Source organism: Natator depressus, chromosome 3 (genome assembly GCF_965152275.1).
Source record: "Natator depressus isolate rNatDep1 chromosome 3, rNatDep2.hap1, whole genome shotgun sequence".
NCBI lineage: Eukaryota > Metazoa > Chordata > Testudines > Cheloniidae > Natator > Natator depressus.
Window position 1 is genome coordinate 207,225,950 of NC_134236.1, and position 20,671 is coordinate 207,246,620.

The following is a 20,671-nucleotide window of genomic DNA, read 5'->3' on the forward strand; positions in this document are numbered from 1 at the left end:
CGAGGGGTGTGAGCCTCCCGGTTCCGAGAGAAAACGTGGCTCGCTGGCCCACGCCTGGGACACCAGCAAAACGTGCAACACACCGGCACCGGCGGCAGCCCCGCGCCACCGCAGTTTCAGCTGATTCCCCGACTGCTGTTGGCTGTGCCCACGCAGGCCAGGCACGAGTTACAAGCGCAGCCTGGGAAGCAAGAGCAGGGCACAGAAAGGGCGTCAAAAAAAATGCAAGTTTGATGAAAGCTACATTGACCTTGGATTTACGTGGACTGGGGACGCTGGATAGCCTCAGCCACAGCGTGTCCTGTGCGGTGCAAACAGCACTCTTAAACCGTCCCTTCTTCGCCAGCATCTAGAGACTAAACACAATCAATTTAAAGACAAACCAGCTCAGTTTTTCAATTGCAAACTGGAAGCGCTAAAATGCAATAAAAAAAATCCTGCCATCGAATTCTTGCGTGGAAAATGTGAATGCACTTTGAGCTTCACACTTCATGAGTTACAGAGTGGCTAAAACAGGAGAACCACACGCTATTACAGAAGATTTCCTTATACCTGCTGTGAAGGCCGTGAGGAATTGCATGCTCGGTGAAAAAGCGGAAAAAAAAAACTTGATTCCATACCCCTCTCCAATGACACTGTCACACTGCATTGCCGATATGGCTGAAAATGTTCTTTTTAACTTGTGAATTGGGTTAGGAACAGTGACTATTATTCTTTGCAATTAGACAAGTCCACGGATTTAGACAGCCTAGCTAATCTTTTGCTTTATGTTCCTTATATGTATGAAAGTACCATACATGAAGACTCTCTTTTGTCATTCCCTGCCTATCCAAACAACAGGAGAAGAGATTTTTTTTACTGCCTGATAACTTCATGAGTCAGAATAGAATTGACTGGTCCCACTGTGTAGGGATTTCTACTGATGGGACAAAATCAATGATAGGAAAGCACAGTGTAGTCATGGTTCGCATCAAGGCTGTAGCAACAGAAGACACATGGGTGCACTGCAGCATCCATAGAGACGCCCTAGCTTCCCAAAGAATGCCTGAAAACTTAATGTCAGTGTTGTCTGATGCTGTCAAAATGGTTAACTTCATTAAGGGTCAGTGTCTAAATTCAAGAATTTTTGCTACCCTGTGTAATGAAAATGGGAAATGACCATTTGCTGCTACTAATGCACACTGAGCTTCACTGGCTGTCGTGTGGCAAAGTGCTGACATGACTCTTTGAGCTGCACAGCGAGCTTCAATTTTTTTTCACCGATCACTACCCCTTTGCACTGTCATCTTGCTTGGAAGATGCTGCCTGGCTTCAGCCATTAGCCTGCTTGGCAGACATTTTTTCTTGCCTCAACAAGCTCAATTTTGGCCTTCAGGGCTTAAGCACCACTATTTTCGAAACACAAGACAAAATCGAATCCATGATTAAGAAACTACTATTTTGGGATAGTTGCTTAAAGAGAAATGTGATTGACTGCTTTCCAACACTGCAAGAATTTCTTGCAACAAATTACAATATGCTGTTACATGAGAGTGTGAAAGCTGACATTATGGAACACTTGCAACAACTTAGCAAACAACTTAGAAAATATTTCCCCAAAATGGACAATGCAAATTCCTGGATATGCAATCCCTTTAAGGTGCCTGAATCTCTCCCAGTTCCTTCTCTGCCAGTGCATGAGCAGGAGAAACTTTTAGATCTCTCCTGTGACAGTGGTCTTAAATTAGAATTTGCATGCAAACCTTTGGCAGACTTCTGGGTGCAAAGGATGAAAGATTACCCATACCTGTCAAAACGAGCTGTCAAGTTTCTGATGCCCTTCTCCACAACATACCTTTGTGAGACTGGATTCTCTGCCCTCATGGCGATCGAGACAGAGTATCCTCAGAGATTAAATGCTGAAAATGACTTGTGAGTGAAGCTCTCTCCAATTTTTCCTGCCATCAGTGATTTGTGTGATAAAAAGCAAGGACATCCATCACACTGATAGGTAAGCATTATATATTTTTTTTCTTAACATCAATAAGTACTGCACATTAGTCATCAAGAATTTAAAAATGCCAATAATATATTTTCATATTATCGAGGTTAGCTGTAGAAATATATGGATAGTGAACTTTTCTTTGCCTCCTTTTCTGTATCTTTTTATTATCAACAAAAATACACGATTGGCATTTTTAAATGCTTAGTCACAAACAGGTTAACATGGGTTATGTCTGAGTGATTGAGACCAGCATGGAGGCTTCATTAATTTTAATTAATTACAATAAAATGACCATGAAAACTTCCAGTTTAATGTTTAGAACAACTAGAAACTTGTTTGAGGGACTATTTTGATCCAAAGTAAAGGTATATATGATACAGTTATTATAACGAACAATTTTATCTGGGACAACACACTCCAGGGCTTGTGCATTTTTGCATCATGTTATCCCTTACAGACTTTTTTCTGTTTTCATAGGTATATTATGACCCTATCTCAGATAGGGGTACGTGACAGACTACATTATTTGGAAAGGGGGTACATAGCCTAAAAAATTTATAAACCACTGCCCTAGGATATTCACAGACTAGCTAGTTGGGACTCACAGAGCCTAGGGCATGTCCAATGTAGAGGCAAGAGAGCACAGTGGGCACAACCCTTCACCCCCCCCCCCACCGCTGCCGCCTGCCCAGTCCACCCCCTTGCCCAGCCCTGTCCCTTCTGCCCATCCATCCTGACACCGCACCCCCACACCTCTGCTCCTCTCTGCCCTGACCCTAGACAGCCTGCCCAACCCCCTGCTCCTATCCACCTCTCCCCTAGAATGATCTAGGAGGTAGTGGGGATAGTCTGTGCAGTTCTTTTATTTGCAAATATAGTGCTTGGTCTCATGTATGCAAATTATACCAATTAAATACAATTATTAAAAATTCCAGCTTTCTGTCCATTCAACCTTAACAGGTTGTAGGTGGCTTCTGAGTGGCCTGAGTGCTTGAGCCATCTGCCCCTCTTCCTCCCCATCTCATTCCCCTCTCCACACCTTTTGCCCCTGCCCTCTCCATGTCCAGTCTTCAACCTCATTCCATGCCCAAGGCACCCTTCTCTGGGGCTGCCGGAGCCTGTGAATGTATTATTCTTTTTTCAGTGCCCAAAAGTGTCTGAGAGAGCCAGAAATGCTGGCTGCAAGAGTTATGGACAGAGGGCTGGGTTGGGGTGTGCTGTCACTGCAGTCTGTACACACACCTACAGAAACACTCGGACACGCATACAGGAGGGCACACTGTATGGGTTTGAATTTATTATAATTGTTTATAAAATAGGCTAGGGTTTTCTTTCTCCTCATTCCTCTACATGCTGAACAAATTCCTCTTCAACAGGCAGAATAGATCCCTTTGGACTCAAAAGGGTTTTCCCAAGTTCTGGTTTCCCTTATAAAAATAGGCAGTGCCTACCTGAGAAGGGGGAATCTTTGAGCAGCTCCCTCAGGTGTTGGAACTGGAGCAGCTTCACTCCGATACAAAAAAGGAAACCGCGCAGGAAGAAGTTGCTGATCTAGAGAGAAACAACTCCACTCCTGGATTGGAAGAGTTTCAGACTGTATGTGGTTCTGGTCATGATTTGATTTTAGTTCTGGGTGAAGGGTAGAGCTGGGCACATTTTTTTTTTCAACATACTGTTTTTTCACCACAAAATGCATTTTTGGGGGTCCAAACCTATTTGCTGAATTCAGGCTGAATTCAACAAATAGTTTGGCTGGTTTAAAAAAATGTCAAAAGTCAAAATGTTCTGTTTTTTTTTAAAATTGTACACCCAAAAAGCCACAGAACTTCTTCTGAAGCGAATTTCCCTGGGTGCTGACTCCGAGAGCAAACTGATCTCTTTGCCCAGAAAAGGATTTTCTTTACCAACAAGGTGTTTCCTGGCGCTCGCAAGTAGGGTGCTGGAGATGAGCCCTGTATCACTGTTGCTAGTACATGAAGTACATTGCTGCAGCCTGTGAACGCCATACTCCTCTGCAAACTGTGCAGTTTACCCAGTAAGACATCAATAAAAAAACAAACAAACAAAAATGAGAACAGGTGACCAAGAGGGAAACCTGGGTCCACGCCCAACTCAACACTTGGGCTGGTATGCCATTAGCCTAGGTTTGTTGTCTTCTGTTCTACACTTGGGTCCAGCTTGGGACCATCTGTTCTGCACATGGTACATGCCTATCACGGGTCGTGTCCTGGCTGACATCAGCCTAGCGGACAGAGAGGTGAGCAAACCAAGCGCAACACCTTGTAAACTGCCCCAGGTCCCACTGTGCGGACAGTTGCTAGTGGGTCATTTGATTTGCTCTAGCTCAGATGGGTGGAAGGTGGAAGGAAATGGTGTGGGAAGCTCTGTCTCTGCTACCCCTGGGATGGCTGGCTCCAGTCACTAACTCCATCCAACTCAGTCTCTGCCTCGGTCTGCTCTCCATGCTGATGGGTGAGGCTGATTCTCCGTTGCTGAACCAAGCCTGAGCAGATGAACTATTTGCAGAATTCAGCGGTAGGGCTCGGCGTCCCCTGAAAGGAGATGAAACAGTGTGATGAGGTGAGGATAGTAGAGGGCAGGGAACATTTTCCATCGTGTCTCTGCTTTCCAGTCTTTACTCGCTCTTCTCAGGTCTGCTGCTTTATAAAGCTGGCTGACCTGAGAATGTGCTGTGGAGAGCAGCAGCAAATCATCACTGCCCAGGATGGATGATGTCTTGCCAAGCTACAACATTCAGCAGAGAGCTCTCACCCTAGCAAGAGGGTAATGCACAGTATGACTTGGCTTTTAGATGTGCAGAGCACCCACAAACCCTGTTGTGGGCTCAGCACCTCTGCAAATCAGGCCCTCTGTGGTTTGTGGGATTGGCTAATAAATTAGCATCCATAACCACTGGATGCAGAGCCAGTGCTGGAGTGTGGAAACTGCAGTGTAATCAATGCTGCAGGCACATATGGCAGCCCCTGGTTCTGCTAGTGAGCTCGGAGCAGCTCTGGCAACAGCATCCCCTATGTCTTCTGAGAGAAGTGGTTGCCCAGCAACCCTCCTCTGACTTCTAGGGGACAACAGTTCCCATCCAATGCTGCATTAAGTTCCACCAAATGGGGTATAGCACCACAAAGATCTAAAACTTTACTCACCTTGTCTCTCTAATATCCTAGGATCTACACAGCTACAACTACACTGCATACAAGGAGGAGGGGCAGACAAAGATTGGGAAGAAGAGACAGAAGATGGAGAGAGGAGGAGAGCTGGGTTGGGTGAAGGGAAGCTGGAGACAGGTGGGGGGTGAAGGAGGAAGGGGAATTAACTAGTGCGGACCAGCATGTCCATGTAGTTACGGAGGTGATGCAGTGACTGAGGCTGCAGAAGATCTTGTGGCGGGACTGGCCTCCCTGAGGCAATTCACACATCCTGACCAGCTCTGCCTCTGCCTGTTTTTCTCCTTCTAGCATCTTGCCCACTTTATTGCTACTTCCCACCTGGAGACCCAGGTTTGTGCAATTCCTACTCCAGGGGAAGGAGCCATTCCAAGATTAAAGGAAAGTCAGAATAGGAACCAGGACCTAGCAGTGATCAAACCAGTTTCTGAATGAACCAAAAGCACATCTCTGAAAGTCTCTTCCTTACCCACACATTCAGCTTGGAGTTGCATTCCCAGAATGGTGTTCTGCAAAATGGCGGCCTTCTAAGTCACTTCATTATTTTTGTTAATTGTTGTTGACAGTTTAATAACTTCTGAAGTTATTTCAGCTTCCTAGTGACTGGATGCCATGACTAGAAACCCCTTGTGCTCCACAGTTTCCCTGCATTATGGAGTCTTACCCTTTGAAGAGGAAGCTGCAGGTGATCAGTATGTCAAACAGGAGGAACTTCAGCAACAACACTCTGATGGCCAAGAGAAGCAGGATTTGTGAACTGACGGGCAGAGCTGAAACAGATGGGATCATGTACCTGATCAGGACCTGGGGTGCCACACAGAAAAATTACCAGTGGTCCCTATTGGGACTGTGTATGGCCGCAGTGCCCAACCTTATTACACAAGAGGGCCACATAAACCTAAGCACAACCTTGTGTGAGCCAAACAGCTTCCACATATTTTAATAAGATTTAAAGTAACCTGTATTGATTTATATTTTAAGTTCTCTTGTTTCATATATATTTAGATAGGTTGTTTCTATGTACGGTATTGTCTGTTCACACTCTTGTGTAAACTAAAAAGATGTAAACATGATGCCAAAACGCTAATAAATCTGCCGTTAGTAAATTGTGTTGAAGCAGGCCATGGGTCGTATGAAATGCTCTGGTGGGCTGGAGGTTGGTCACCCTTGGCCTGAGCAATAGGAGTCAGTCTGAAAGACCTAATGCACCTCCTCTAGAACTCAGGTACTTAGTGTAGCACATTCGTTGCTTTCACCAGTGTCGTTATAATGAAATCTTACTGCTATTGTACTTCTACCCCTCCTATGTCCAACAGTACAAGAACAATTGGCCTAGAGGAAGCAGCTCTGGGTTGGGTGCTTGGAACTCTGGTGACTTATCAGCTCTGCCACCCACTCACTGTGTGACCTTGGGCAAGTCACAGAATCATAAAAGTGTAGCACTGGAAGGGACCTCAGTAGGTCAGCTAGTCCAGTCCCCTGCACTCAAGACAGGACTCCTAATAACTGGACCATTCCTTACAGGTGTTTGTCTAACCTGTTCTTAAAAACCTCCAATGATGGGTATTCCACAACCTCCCTAGGCAGTTTTGTTCCAGTGCTTAACTACCCTGATAGGAAATGTTTCCTAATGTCCAACCTAAAGCTCCCTTGCTGCAATTTAAGCCTGTTGCTTCTTGTCCTATCCTCAGAGGTTAAGGAGAACCATTTATCACCCTCCTTCTTGTAACAACCTTTTATGTATTGGAAAACTGTTCTCCTCTTCCCTCCCCGCCCCCCGGTCTGTTCTTTTCCAGACTAATGAAACCCAGTTCTTTTCAGTCTTCCCTCATAGGTCATGTTTTCTAGAACTTTCATAATTTTGGATGCTCTGGACTTTCTCCAATTTGTCCACATCTTTCCTGAAATATGACACCCAGAACTGGACACAGTACTCCAGCCGAGGCTTAAATCTGCATGGACTAGAGTGGAAGAGTTACTTCTTGTGTATAACACTCCTGCTGAAATATCCCAGAATTATGTTTGCTTTTTTTGCAACAGTGTTACACTGTTGACCTGTATTTAGCTTGTGATACACTGTGACGGCCAGATCCCTTTCCACAGTACTCCTTCCTAGGCAGTCCTTTCCCATTTTGTATGTGCAATTGATTTTCTTCCAAAGTGGAGTACTTACTTCAGACCATACTCTTATGCTATTATCTAAATAATTTGTTGCTGACTCTGTGTCTCAATTTCCCCTTCTGTAAAATGGTAGATGTGGCTTCATCTTGGATTTCACTGTCTCTTTTCACCCCCATATCCAAGCTGTGCCTAAATCTAACCACTTCTTCCTGTACAACGTCCCCAAGATCTGTCCTTCCCTCTCTGCCCACACAGCCGAAACCGTTGTCTGAGCCTTAATCATCTCATGCATTGACCACTGCTCTTCCTCCTTCTCTCTGGCTCAGTGCTTGCCCCCACTCCTTCTCAAATCCATTCAAAACACAGCTGCCAAGATCATCTTCCATGTTCTGATTATATCACTCCCCTTTTAAAGTCCATCCACTGGCTCGCCTTCTCCCATCACAAACACATACTTCTTGTCTGTACTTACAAAACCTTCCATAAGTTAGCCCTCCCCACCTATCCAGTCTGTTACTGTATGCACAGTCAGTTCTGCCCTTCATTCCACCAGTGCCAGTTTTGATCACCCACATCTCTGACAAGCATTCTCAGACTCTGTCCTACGCTGCCCCTTACCAGGGGGAAAAGCTCTCAGTTGAAATCCGTAAAGCCACCATTGTATCCTCTTCCATGTCCCTTCCCCAGACTCACTTTTGCCATGATGTACATCACAAACTACACTGTGATAATGGCTGGGCAGGTGGTGTGCTGGGACCATTGCTAAGAATCACGCACCTCCTATTCCATTTGTTATCCTGTCACCCCACCCCACCCACCTGTTAATGTCTATGTAACAGGCAGAGGAGATAGAGTTTAAGGCCAAAATTTGAACCGCCAGAATTCTAGCCTGACGGCCTGTAGATCACAGGCCATTAACCACACCCAGCACCTGCACATTCAGCCCAACAACTGAAATTAGACCAAAGTATTACAGCTCACAGGAGACTAGACTATTATGTGCCACTGGCAGAGACTAGGAGGGACTGATGTGCCCCAGGTCCCTGCAATGGCAAGGAAATGGATTAAAGTGAGATATTCCCAGATGATCCTTGCAAGCTACATTGTATAGGTAATAAGTGTTTATGGAGTTGTTCCTTTCTTGACACTAGGGCCAGGACAGCATCACTGGAAGTGTGTAGTGTTCACAGGTAATATTGGAGGATCTCTCTCCAGCCCTTGCACTGAACAGCATCATAAGTGCGGGTTTAGCATCTTGTTTTGTGGCATTTTATAGCCTCAAGGACCACATCCATAAACGTTTTTCCCATCCCGCAAATAGTTCTGAGAGTTCCATTTTTTTTCCTGTCCTGAATCAGACAAAAAGTCAATCTAAAATTTTCACAAACCAAAACATTTTCAGTTCAGATCAATTGAAACATTTTGTTGCAATATTTTCGAAACATTTCCTTTTGATTTCAACCTCTTTCCTTGACTTTTTCCCCCAGTTAACTTAAATTTCAAAATGAAAAGCTGTTTCAAACCAGACAGCCAACATTTAGTGTTTAGAAAACATCAGAACACAATGTTTTGCCAATTTCAAAACTTTTTTTTTCAAAAACGTTTCAGGTCAGGATTCGTGAAAACCGACCCCGGTCTGCAAGTGATTTTAATTTTGAGGAATCGACATTTTTAGATAAAATAATGTTTCATTGCAAAATTCCTGACCTGCTCTATTGGGGAGCTGACTTCTCAACTCTGAGATCAACTGCTCTTCCAGACCAGGTCAAATTCAGAAGAGCCAGCTGTGTGGCTGTTTGCCTTTAGTGGCGATATGGAGATCCTGCACGCATGTCTGCTGCTGCCAGCGCAGATCCAGGGGCTGCATAGCAGAAAGGCTCTAAGAGCAATGCTGCTGACAGCTTCTTTCTTTGAGGCTAAGATATAACATCTGACATACAGATGTCTAGGTGGAAAAGGTTAGTCAATTCATGACCTGCATCTTTCATCCAATGACTAAAGCTCTTGGAAACAGTGGGCAAAATTCTGCTTTCATTTACACTGCTGCAAATCTGGAATAACTTTACTACTCTAGACTTGGACCTGTGTAAGTGAGGCCAGAATTTATCCCCGTTTCTTCAGATGTTCATTTTCAGAAAAGGCTTAAACTGGAGGTGGTATCCACATGCTTCTTTCCACAGCCCTTCTGTTTCCTTAAAGAATCAGTTGGATTCAAACAGGCAGTATGAATGTGCTGGGAGGAATGCAGAGTTATTGCTTACCACTTCGGTCTTCATCCAGACAGGGTTCTTCCACATGGTCTTCTACAAGACAGAGTTATAACTATTAGTAGGAGGAATTATACTAGTTGTAACAGTACTGACTGCATGGTTAAAGCTCAGAACGGTTCCCACCACAACCTCCTTCTTACACCGTTTTCATAACTTTCCAATTCATTCACCTTTTGGGTTGATATCTTTCTTGGTCTCTGCTCAAAGGGGTGGAGTTTTGGAAAGCCTGAGTGCATTCTCATGAGGGTTTTCTGAGATAATTATGTAAAATACATACTTTTCCTGCTTTAAAACAAGCTACCCCCCACCCCTCCCTTTTTTTTTGCACTGATAATGCAAACAACTCAACTTTAAAAGTTCACATTTTATGTGTAAATGCCTCTTCATAAAGATTCTCTACTTTGCCAAGTTTTAAAATGAGACAGGAGAAGTGGGAAGAAGTGGGACTGAGCATGCATAATAAATTAATTAGCTGAAAACACTTCATTAGGGGGTATACTTATAGATGTGCAACTAGCTGGTAGAAGGGATGCACACACCAAGTGCCTCTGGATCAGTTAGCTCACAAGCTCTGCTGGTGAACTTGACAAAGCTTGGAAAGGTCACACACCGGCTTCGCGCTTTGTCTTAAAATAGTCATGGTACTAGGATATTAAATGCAGAAAATTGCATCGCTGCACAGACATGCCACTAAAAGTTGGGCAAAGCAAAAGCAACATAAATGCATTTTGTGGTGGGGGTAACACATTGAGCTAAGCAACTGCGGAGATGATTTTCCAAGGCACAAACAAGAGCTGGGAGGTAGCTGCCCAACTCACATTGACTCTCCATGGGAGTCAGGTGCCTGACCCCTCTTTGAGCCTTTGAAAGTCCTCTTACCCCCAATACCCAAATCCTGCAGGATGGGTAAAATATGGATGCTAAGGTTGTGGCTACAACTGACTTGTTCATTTCCCGACTTTGTGATATTTAACTGTGCAGCCATCACATTGCATCTGTGCACTTCATATTCTTTAGACTGAAAACCACCATATAAAAACATTGCTGAACAAAACAATTTCCCAGACATATGGAGTATCAGGAATCTGATCATATCTTTATATAGAAAAGTGGCAAGCCCAGGCATTAAAGAGTCACGGCTATATATGTACTGTGTTAGATCCAGGCAAAACGCATCAGCAAACTGGAGTTAAGTAATTAATAGCTACATGCCTGAGGAAAAGCAACTACAGTGTTCTCAAGTTTTCCCCTTATGTAATCGAAGCATATTTAGAATCTTAGCTCAACACAGCTTTTTGCCTCATCCATATTTTTGCAAACGTTGTTTCAAAGTATTGGCTCTCAAACACTTGATCCAGTTTCCCTCAACCTTTGCAGAAAGATTTGGAGCCTATGCTTATTTATGAAAATGCAGCTGGTTTAGTTTTGAGAGAAGGTGTTTATGTGTCAAAATTGGGCTTATAGTGGAAGGTTAGCTTCAACCTGACCATGGTGCATTTCCCTGTAGAGATCTCTTCAATGCAGAGAGCTGTGTGTGTGTCTCCTTCCCATGAGTCTCCACTCTCCTACATCTCTATTCCATAGTTGCAGGAATTATGTCAGCCCTGCCAGGTCTGTTGAGGCTAGAGCCTTCTTGACACTTTTGTGCCATATTTGCTATTAATTAAGCTCCCCTTGGGTGACAGTGTCACCCTTTATTTTTCCCTGGGGTGTTACATTTGAATGAACCGTCTGGCATTTGTACTTTGTCTGCATTGTTGCAAATGGGCAGTGGGAGCCACTGCAGCTGCCACTGCACCCTCACTTTCTTGCCCAGGTCATTCAGGGCTAACACAGTGTGACTGAGGGGAGGAAGGAGTCACAGGGAAATGGAGAGGAATGCGGGGCTCCCAGGGGACTGGAGGTGGAGGGAGATGGGGGCAGGGAAGTGACAGAAAAGAGATGGGGTTTGTGTGTTGGATATTCTCTTCGCTCGGTACCTACCAGAGATCAGCAGGGACCTGGCACTCCACACCTGGGCAGTTCTGTTCTGTCTCACGTGGCAGGCGAGGGATTCCCAGGACTCCAGTTCTGCGGTGTGGACGGAGAGGTGAGAGACTGTGCTGAATGTGCCGTCTTCCTCCCTGGAAACTCCGTAGGTGAAGGAGTCCAGAGCACTCCCATTCTGATTCGAAAACCAGATAGCATCTGCCATGTCCTGGGAGAGGTCGTTCACCACACAAACCACTAGGGTCTTCCTCTCGCCGTTCACGACCATGGTAAGTGGGGGCGCCAAGGTAGGGAAAGGGGCTGCGGTGCTGCCTGGCAGGAGAACAGACAGCCAGTTAGCAATGCACAGGGCAGGTCTCAGCCACAAGGCCTCGCTGACCCTGGAGCCCTGTTGACCAGGAGCAGCAAGGCTAAAGCTGGTTTCCAACCTCTCGGGAAGGATTGCCTCGTGGAGCGAGTATCTCTGCTTGGCCAGCTACGAGTGCCCAACTGGGGGTTGGGTCCATGTCTGGCTGCCCCAGCCCCACTGCTGTTTGTTGGAACAAAACCCCCAGGCCTTGCTGCTCCTTTGCAGGGTGTAGCTAACCCTTTAACAGGGGTACTCACTGGCCACTCCTTTCCTCCCCTCCCACAGTATCTACAGTCTTGGGCCTCTAGCTACACGCTGCCTGCAGAACCCACCCGGCCCAGCATGGTTCTCCTGGGTGTCGGGGCAGGGGGAGGATGCAGCCCACCCTGGGGAGCAGGCAAGCGTGCTGCCAAGGAGGAGAGTGTGGAGCTGAGTGAAGCAAGAGACACCTGCCCCAGGGGACAGGCATACTTACAGCTCAGAAGCTGAAGTACTGTGGGGGCCAGGAGCTGTCCAAGCAGCCACAAGGGCAGGCCCATGGTGAGAAGCTGCAGCATCTGAGCCAGGCATGAACAACGCAGCAGGCAGAAGGACCCCAGCCTGTCTCTCAGCACCTTTCCCTCCCCTCTGCTGTCCCTGCCCCTTTCTAACGGTCTCTCGCCAGCTGCCTAACCAGCTGCTGTGCTCCCTGGCAAACAAACCCATACACCTTTTAACCGTTTGCTTGCTCACATGGCTATAGGCAGTGAGAGCCTAAAACCACCCTAATGGCCCTGAGCCCAGCCCTGTGGGAGCACGAGCTGACCTGACTGGGTCCCCCCAACTGCAGAATCCCACAGGCAAAGGGGAGTACAGAGACCCCAGTTTGCAGCTCCACGGGGCACAGGAGATGGCTCTTGTGGAGATGCCCCAGCAGGTTTCCATGAGCCAAGGCAACGGCAAGACCAGGGTCAGCCATTCCCTGCTCCTTGGGAGGTCACACCCACCCGCTGGCTCAGGGCAGTGCCACACACCACATGGCACTGGATTTACCTGGTGCAAAGGGGGGCAGGCTGTGGGGATCAGGCCCAGAGAGCATGGGGCTGAGTGGAGGAGTGCCCCCAACACTGGCTGGCATGCGGGTGTGGCATTGGGGAGGGGGCATCCACAGGTAGCCCCAGTGATATAGTGGTAACAAAAGAACTGGGTCAGCTAATCTAACCTAAATGCTATAAACTAGGTAAACTCCATTTCCCCTTGCCTGCAGTGCTGGGCGGCCAGTGCCTACAGCCTGGAGTCTATGACCCCTGCCGGCCCCTCCAGGCAGCCAGGTGCTGGATCCTGCCCCTGCTGGCGGTGAGCACCCCCTGCTGACATCAGTCCTGAGGGAGACTCAGGCCCAGGGCTGGAGGGAGGCGAGAACAGAGGAGGAGAGCCACTCCCTGTTCCTACCCGGTACCCGGCTGAGGGGAGGGGAACATGACAAATGGCCATGCAGTGTGCCACAGGGTCCCATGGATGGGGCTGGGTGGCTTGGCACAGAGTGTGCCTGGGCAGGGGTCTCAGTGATGGGTGCAAGCAGGAGATGCACCATTTGCCTCCTTGTGGCTGTGAATCCAGACTCAGGTCACTTCTGGGTGGGGGAGTCTCTGCAAGGCTCCCTCTTGGGAGGGTGTTGTGCGTATGTCGGGGGTGTCACTGTGAGGCTCTCTCCAGGGCTCATGGTGCGTAGGGGGAATTGCTGTGAGGTTCCCCTGCGGCTCGTGGGGTGTGTAGGGGAGAGTCGCTGCCATGGTGTGTGTGTGGGGCAATCACTGGGACAACCCCCCCCACCAGAGGCCAAGGTGCGGGACATGGGGGAAGGAGCCCATTTGCTCCAGGCTCTGTATGGGATAGCTGAGTGCAGGGCTATGGCCTGGGCAGCGCAGGGGGGCGGCCGGGGCGGTGCCGTGTCCCGCGCAGTCCGGTGCAGGGGGGCGGCCAGGGGCGGCGCCGTGGCCCGCGCAGTGCACAGACTGGTCACAGCAGCCGGAGCAGCGACGCTCCGGGTACGTCCCCCGGCTGAAGTGGTACCTCCCACCCCCCCCCGCCGTGCGCCTGGAGTGGTACCAGCCGCTGCCGGGCGGGGCCCGATCCTGCCCCTCGCCGCCCATGGAGCCCGGCGCGGAGCCGCGGAGCCAGGGGGGCCCCGGCCCGGCCCCGGCCTCCTTCTCCGAGATCCTCCGTCTGGTGCGGAGCGGCCGGGAGCTGCCCGGCCTCCACAGGCCCCACGTCGTGGCGAGCCTGGCGAGCCCCACCCCCTCTCGCCTGGCCCGCAGGCCCAAGCCCTGGGAGGGGGCGCGCCCGGCCGAGCCCCCGCAGCCCTGACGCGAGCCCGGCCCGAGCGGAGCTCTCCGGCCTCGGCCTCGTGCGGGGCGCCGGGCCGGAGCCGCGGGAGGGGCGAACTCCGGCGGGCGTTACAGGGCCGCATGGGACCGGCCTGCATCCGGCCTGGCGAGGAGGCGGAGGCCCAGCGGTGCCGTGGAAGCCCTGCGCTGGCCCTGGGCGCAGGTCCCTCGCCGCTCCCTCGAAACGTGCCGCGCCCCGTGCGGCGCCCAGCCGGTAATAAGCAGCACCCTGCGAGAGAGGGCAGTTGGAAGAAATTACAAAAAATGAAGCAGTTCCCAGAAAACCCGGTGACGGTGGGGTGTGGCAGTGGCTCAATAGACTCAGCAGAGTCTAGAAACAGCTGGGAGGACAGCGAGCTACTCCCCTGAAGGGCGGCGAGCTGGCTCTCGGTTGGCAGCGCCCCTCTGCATTGCTGGCAGGCAGCATTCGCACCCCAGCCGGCTGTACCCCGCAGGGAGCCCCGGCTTGCCGTGCCCCTTGTCAGGGTCACGGAACAGGTGCTGAGCCTGGTTTGGCTGCAACCACAGACAAGGAGCGGCTGCTGCACCTGGCCCTGCCGCTCCTTGTCACCCAGGGCTTTCAGGTTTGTTTTTTTAAGGGAAGAACCTGACAGGCTAATGGCCTCTCGACCCCCCTCACAGCAACACCCCTTTGTTGGGGCAGAAGGTGCCTAATAAGAAGCCGCTGGGTGTTAGGCTGGGGAAGGCAGATCCGCACTCAGACTAAAGCCTATTCTGACTGTGGAGAAGGGGCCAGCTAGAGCAGAGAGGCCCTGTCAGATACTGCTCATTGCCTGAAATGATACAACAGGACCTGTCTCAACTGGCTCTAGCAGCAGATGAGGACATTCACACCCAAGTGAAATGGCTGACCAGCAGCATCTGTGGAGGGTTCTTGGTCAAACCAGCACAAACTAAACAGGCTTCTCCCTCCCCAGAGACTCTCCTCTAGGTGTGCAGGGAACATCACGGGGGATGGAGCGTCAGGGACCTACGTTCCACCAGTCACTTACAAGCTAGAATCCTCCCCCAAATCAACCCACAGTGACAGTGATTCAGACACGCTTCCGGGTGTTCCTGTCCCCCTTAGTGCCCCATATGTCCAGTGGGGACATAACAGCCCTGCCCTGCCTCGCAGGGGGTTTAGAGGATAAATGCATTAGAGCGGGGGTTCTCAGCCTTTCTTTCTGAGCCCCCACAATATGCTATAAAGATGCCACAGCCCACCTGTGCCACGACTGGTTTTCTGCATAGCCAGTAGATGAAAAGTTGTATTAAATGGGTAGTTATACAGCTAAACACACACACACACACACACCTGTAATACACAAAAGGAAATATAGGTACAAAAATAAACTGATTATTTTTGTTTTCCTTACTCAGTGTGAAACTTCTTGCCGATCAACAATTCTGTCCAGACGTGGGGGTGTCTTCGACAAGCACATGCACGTGTCATGGTGAGTGTTAATCCTGGCTTGGTACCATGTGTTAATTGATGTCACGGCCAACCTGCACAGCTCCACCCTCTCCACCAGCCGGCTGGCTGGATAACCTGCCCGGCCACAGCCCACCTTACCCACCCCAGTGCGGTGGGGCTCGAGCTTTGTCTTTCTGCCCTGCGCCCCAGCGAGTTTAATGCTGGCCCTGGTCTCTGGTTTATTTTGGCAGACCCCCTGAAACCTGCTTGCAGCCCCCCCCAAGGGGCCGCAGACCCCTGGTCAAGAACCACAGCCTTAGAGATTGTGAGGTGATTAGATATTACAGTAACGGGGACCAGGTAAGTACCTAGGATGGATATCTTCCACTGTTGTTTGCAGTATAGCTGTAGCCCTCTTGGTCCCAGGATATGACAAGGTGGGTACATTTACTGTTGGACCAACTTCTGTTGGTGAGACACAAGCTTTGGAGCTGACCAAGAGCTCTATGTGGCTCGGAAGCTTGGCTCTTTCACCAACAGAAGTTGGTCCAATAAAAGATATTTCCTCACCCACCTTTCTCCAATATTGAGACCTATCAGTTAGCCATTGGCCCTGCCTGCTACCGGGAATGGTTGCTGCTCTTCTCTGTAGCCTTTCTGCTATGCCATTTAGGAAGGGGTAAGCAGAGTTGAACAGTTCTGAATTAAGACTGACAAAACGAAACGTACAAAGAAGTTATGTTTAAAAATAATAAATTAGGACTAGATTCTGAAGGGGGCTGGGCCCGTGGCACACTTATTGAAGCCAATAGCAGTTGAAGGTGCTCAGCACCTCTCAGGGTTTGGCCCTTCTCAGCATCAGTAGAAGACAGCTTGATCCTGCTAACTGCAAGTCTCACTGACTTCAGTGAGAGCTGGATGGAGTTCAGCCATTCTTCAGAGTCAATACTAAGCAGCAGATGGCTCGGCATTGTTTTTACTGATACTGAATTTTTCTATAAGAGTGCAAAAAATTACAAGGTAAAAGAAAGCTAATTCAGTTATTTAGAACCTACAAGTTAGTCTGTTTTCCTAGTAAATTAATTTTCTATTGCTGAATAAAATAGAAGCTACATCTTACTGTAATTTTGTGTGTGGCGTAAGAGATCACTAAACAAACTTTGGCAAGTAAAGCCAGCCACAAAGTAGAACAGTTTAACTTTGATCTATGTAGTAGCAAACAGAGAGCTAACCTTCGCTGGCCTGCCAATTCCTCCTTAAGCAGCTGGGATCATGACAGCTGAAGGTCACTGACCTGCTTTTCAGTTCTTTAGCTGTAGGTGGCACTTGCCCAAACTTGCTCCACTCAGAGAGAGATTTGTTGGGTCTTTTTGTGTTTGTGTGTCAAATCTTAATCTCAATAATGCCATCTACTGGCTGCCAAATTTTATCTGGTGAGAGAAACCAGAGACTAGATACAGGAATTAAAAGGCTCTGTCTCTTTCAGGACACTGAAAGACCTGGGGAGCAGGTACACGTAGCTGCTCACAGAGGGACCTGCATACAACAGCTCTGAAGAGCCACCATCCCATGGGAAGAAAGCTGGGGGACTCATGAGCAGTACTTCTGGATAGAACCTCCCTTGGAATATTCATTCCTAAATGGATGGAATCTAAGACTGATTTGGGCATTGACACTATCTTCTGTACAGGAGTGGCTCTGGCTCCACTCTGAGTAGAAAATGATGCCATTCCCTTATTCACTGGGGGTGCAAGGGAAAAGCTCAATGCAATGCACCATCATTCCCAGCAAAGTTAGGAGATCCTTGAATTCTCCATGATCCTTTTTACCAGGGTGACAAAACGTCAGCCCAAGTACAGCACACGGCTGGGACGCAGCGATAAGAGACTGGGAAGCTGTGGGTGGGATCATGGCCCCGGGAGGGGAGTGCCAGGAACCAGGTCAGATTGTGGCTCCAGGGATGGAGGGATTAGAGCTTTAGGTTAGGTCTGCAGTGGCATGCATATACAAGTACTGAACTGTGTCTGTGCTTGCGCATCTTCCCCTTGCCCATACAGCGTCTCTACATTATACAGTGCAGGATGTGGGTGTAACACCGTATACCTATGTCCACACTGGCGCTGTTAAATGACAGAGCTACCATTTCAGGGGTAGTCTCCCTGGGTTCTGTGCAGACTGGGGGAGACTAGAAACCACTGTGCTGTGTGTAGGCACGGATATTTGCAGATGGCAGTTCCTGATTGCATTGCCCCTCATTGTTTCACTCAATTCTCCTGGCTCAGTCCTTAACCCCAGTACCTTCCCTTCCAGCACTCACTATGCAGACACTGCAGGTGCCGCTATTTGCTGGGCCAATTCAGCAGTGAGCTGCAGAGCTCTGAAGTGGTGGGGTGCAGGAGGAAGCCCATTGTACAAACAGCACACTCAAGTACATGGATTTGACCTAATTTTTCTTAGAAGGAAAGTGGCTAAGTAGCAAAAGGTAGTTCTGTTAGAAGAGATAATAGGATTCTATTTCGGACTCTGCCGGAAGTTTTCCACGTCCCAGGCCTGTGCGCTATACTACGCTATGCTGCCTCCCTGATGGGTAGGGATAAGAGGCCTTGGCCATTGATATGGTTTGTCAAGAGCACGAAAATATCAGTTAGTGGAAGAGGGAACTTTAACTCGGTCTCCTGGCTTGTTGCCCTGAGCACCCTACTTGACTCCAGGGAATTTTATTGGGGAAGCTTGCTCTTGCTGTCTCTGGAGACTGTGCACAGCGCTGGCCTTCTGTTTCGGGATCCCCAGAATTGAATAACTTTGTAATAATTAGGTTTTGGAGCTTGTTCTTGGTGCCAGACACTAGATCTCAGAGAGGGGTCCTGGCAATCATAGCTCCAGAGATACTGACCTTCCTCTGAGACTTATAGGGAGGCAGCTTGGAGTAGTGGCAAGAGTGCAAAGCCAAATAGAGAGAGTGAGTCTGGGGTAGCACCTTAAACACTTGTGGTGCATTTCAGATTCACTTCTGTGTGTGTTACAGTAATAACAGTGGTAATAAGCTGAAGTAACATTTAGTAACATCAGGTTTCAGAGTAACAGCCGTGTTAGTCTGTATTCGCAAAAAGAAAAGGAGGACTTGTGGCACCTTAGAGACTAACCAATTTATTGGAGCATAAGCTTTCGTGAGCTACAGCTCACTTCATCGGATGCATGAAGTGAGCTGTAGCTCACGAAAGCTTATGCTCCAATAAATTGGTTAGTCTCTAAGGTGCCACAAGTACTCCTTTTCTATTGAGTAACATCATTAGCCATGACCAGGTCTGACCATGACTTCGGCCACATCCTCACTTGTTCGCACACACTTCTGAAACCACTTCATGTGGTTTTTTGGTGTATCTGGCTCATTTAGTCAGTGGCAGCCAGCCATGTGTTCAGGCCCCAAGTAGGTGCACCAGCCTGGGATGGGATCCCCATCAGGGGATCTCACCAGCGTGACTCAGGAGCCCCACCCTGTGAGCCTCCTCCAGCTGGCCGACAAAATAGTACACACCATGTACAGGGCTGGGCTGCAGGCGACACTGATCTGCACAGGGGCACCAGTGGAGCAGTCCTGAGAAGTGGGGACACACAACACACACAGTCCTCCTGGTTTTTAAAATGTAATTGCAAAATGTGTAGATTTAAGCAATGTCATAATTACATTTAAACACTGGGAGGATTATGCAAAATCAGGGAGGGCTGGTATCTCTGCTGTCTGGTGGAGCTTGCCCCCATTAAAAAAAAAACCCCACCTTTTTTGTGCAGAGATGAGAGTTAAAAATTGTGGAATTTTGAAAACCTATCATTCGGGGAAGGCAACCAGTGTTTCAGGAACCCTTTGATCAAATGTCCGCCAATGTGCAGCATATTCTGCCCTGGGCCCTGAATTGGCATGCCAGTTTCCAAGTCCATCTAATGATGGACTTGGATTTTAGAGAGATCACAAATTTCAGCTTTAAACAGAAACCATGTTGCAACTATAACTAATGATTTTTCCATCTTTAGTTTTATAATTGCTAGAAATACACCGTGAACTTGCAACTGATCAACATTTTTGAAGCACTGCTCAATATTTATCTAAAACACCTCATTTGTTTGTTATTACTTATATTTAATACCACAGGGTATTGTGCTGTTTTTCCAAAATCTGAATAAAGTTCTATTTCTCTCATCGGTAATATAAAAAGATTTATTTTGCCACAAGTTTAGGTTAGTTAAAAATGAACTTTTACAAAACCAGAGTCACGTTTCCATGGAATAAAATTAAACAAGGGATATGACGTAAATGTTGCTGCTGCAGTGTTTGCAGCCCGGATTATGCCAGGAAGTGACACTGACTAGAACCTGACGGTAACTAGTCTGTGTTAATTGTTCACACACTGAGAGAAGCACAGATAGCAGGAAGTCATTAGACTTAAAGCCCAGATTGTGAATGGCCCAAGAGGCTGCTGCAGGGTGAGCAAGAACTTTGCCCCCTCCATCCCAGTTGTGCTGCTGCCCTGGGGCTAACAGCCAGCTGGCAGAATGGGGCTGACACAGTGGAAGCAGCAATCTGCTCCCCCCAATGAATGGGGCGGACTGTTGGCCCTTATGACAGACTGTGCCTCTCTGAGGCAGGCTCTTTCCAGAGCTCCTCCTTGAGCAGAGCCACTCTACCATGTCCTGACTTCGGGCTGTGCCTTCAGATCACCACAAGCGTTTTCCCCTTTTAATCATCACAGATGTATTTCTCACATCGGCAAAGAAATGATATTTCCTGGCTGGCTGCACATGACAGTGACACTGTGCCAGCCATTAAGGCATTAGGTTTGATTCTTTTACAAAGAGACTTTTGGTGGTCTTCCAGCGTTCAAAGGACATTCCCCTTTATTTAATCTCTTCAGCACAACGTGGTGCATCCACCACCCGGAACAGTCATCGCACAGTTACAAGATGCAGTACCTGGGGAAAGGAGTTAACGCTTTAATTC

At 48.4% G+C, this 20,671-nt stretch overlaps 1 protein-coding gene and 1 long non-coding RNA gene across 3 annotated transcripts; one reads left to right on the plus strand and one right to left on the minus strand.

Annotated features, from left to right (window-relative positions):
* Nucleotides 1–2,727: 2,727 nt before the first annotated feature.
* PTCRA (pre T cell antigen receptor alpha) lies at nucleotides 2,728–14,552 on the minus strand. Of its 2 annotated transcripts, none has more exons than XM_074949810.1 (5): nucleotides 12,371–13,706; nucleotides 11,541–11,858; nucleotides 9,549–9,590; nucleotides 5,831–5,936; nucleotides 2,728–4,536 (listed from the first exon to the last, which is right to left on the minus strand). In XM_074949810.1, exons 1-5 carry the CDS (start codon nucleotides 12,450–12,452, stop codon nucleotides 4,329–4,331), a joined length of 756 nt encoding a protein of 251 aa, XP_074805911.1. In that variant the 5' UTR covers nucleotides 12,453–13,706; the 3' UTR covers nucleotides 2,728–4,328. The 2 variants fall into 2 exon arrangements, with proteins under 2 accessions (XP_074805911.1, XP_074805910.1); XM_074949809.1 differs by lacking the exon at nucleotides 12,371–13,706 and adding an exon at nucleotides 14,521–14,552 and having other exon boundaries at nucleotides 2,729–4,536.
* On the plus strand, nucleotides 14,292–19,873 carry LOC141985564 (uncharacterized). The gene is made up of 3 exons (XR_012638959.1): nucleotides 14,292–14,475; nucleotides 15,645–15,718; nucleotides 17,165–19,873. It is a non-coding gene; the product is annotated as an uncharacterized LOC141985564 (long non-coding RNA).
* The last annotated feature ends 798 nt before the right edge of the window (nucleotides 19,874–20,671 follow it).

Coding starts and splice junctions, on each gene's coding strand:
- PTCRA (XM_074949810.1), bottom strand. CDS start 12,452: ATGCTGCAGCTTCTCACCATGGGCCTGCCCTTGTGGCTGCTTGGACAG. Junction 9,591..11,540: donor CAGGTCCCTGCTGATCTCTG/GTAGGTACCGAG, acceptor TCTGTCTTGTAG/AAGACCATGTGGAAGAACCC. Junction 4,537..5,830: donor TGCAGCTTCCTCTTCAAAGG/GTAAGACTCCAT, acceptor ATCTCCTTTCAG/GGGACGCCGAGCCCTACCGC.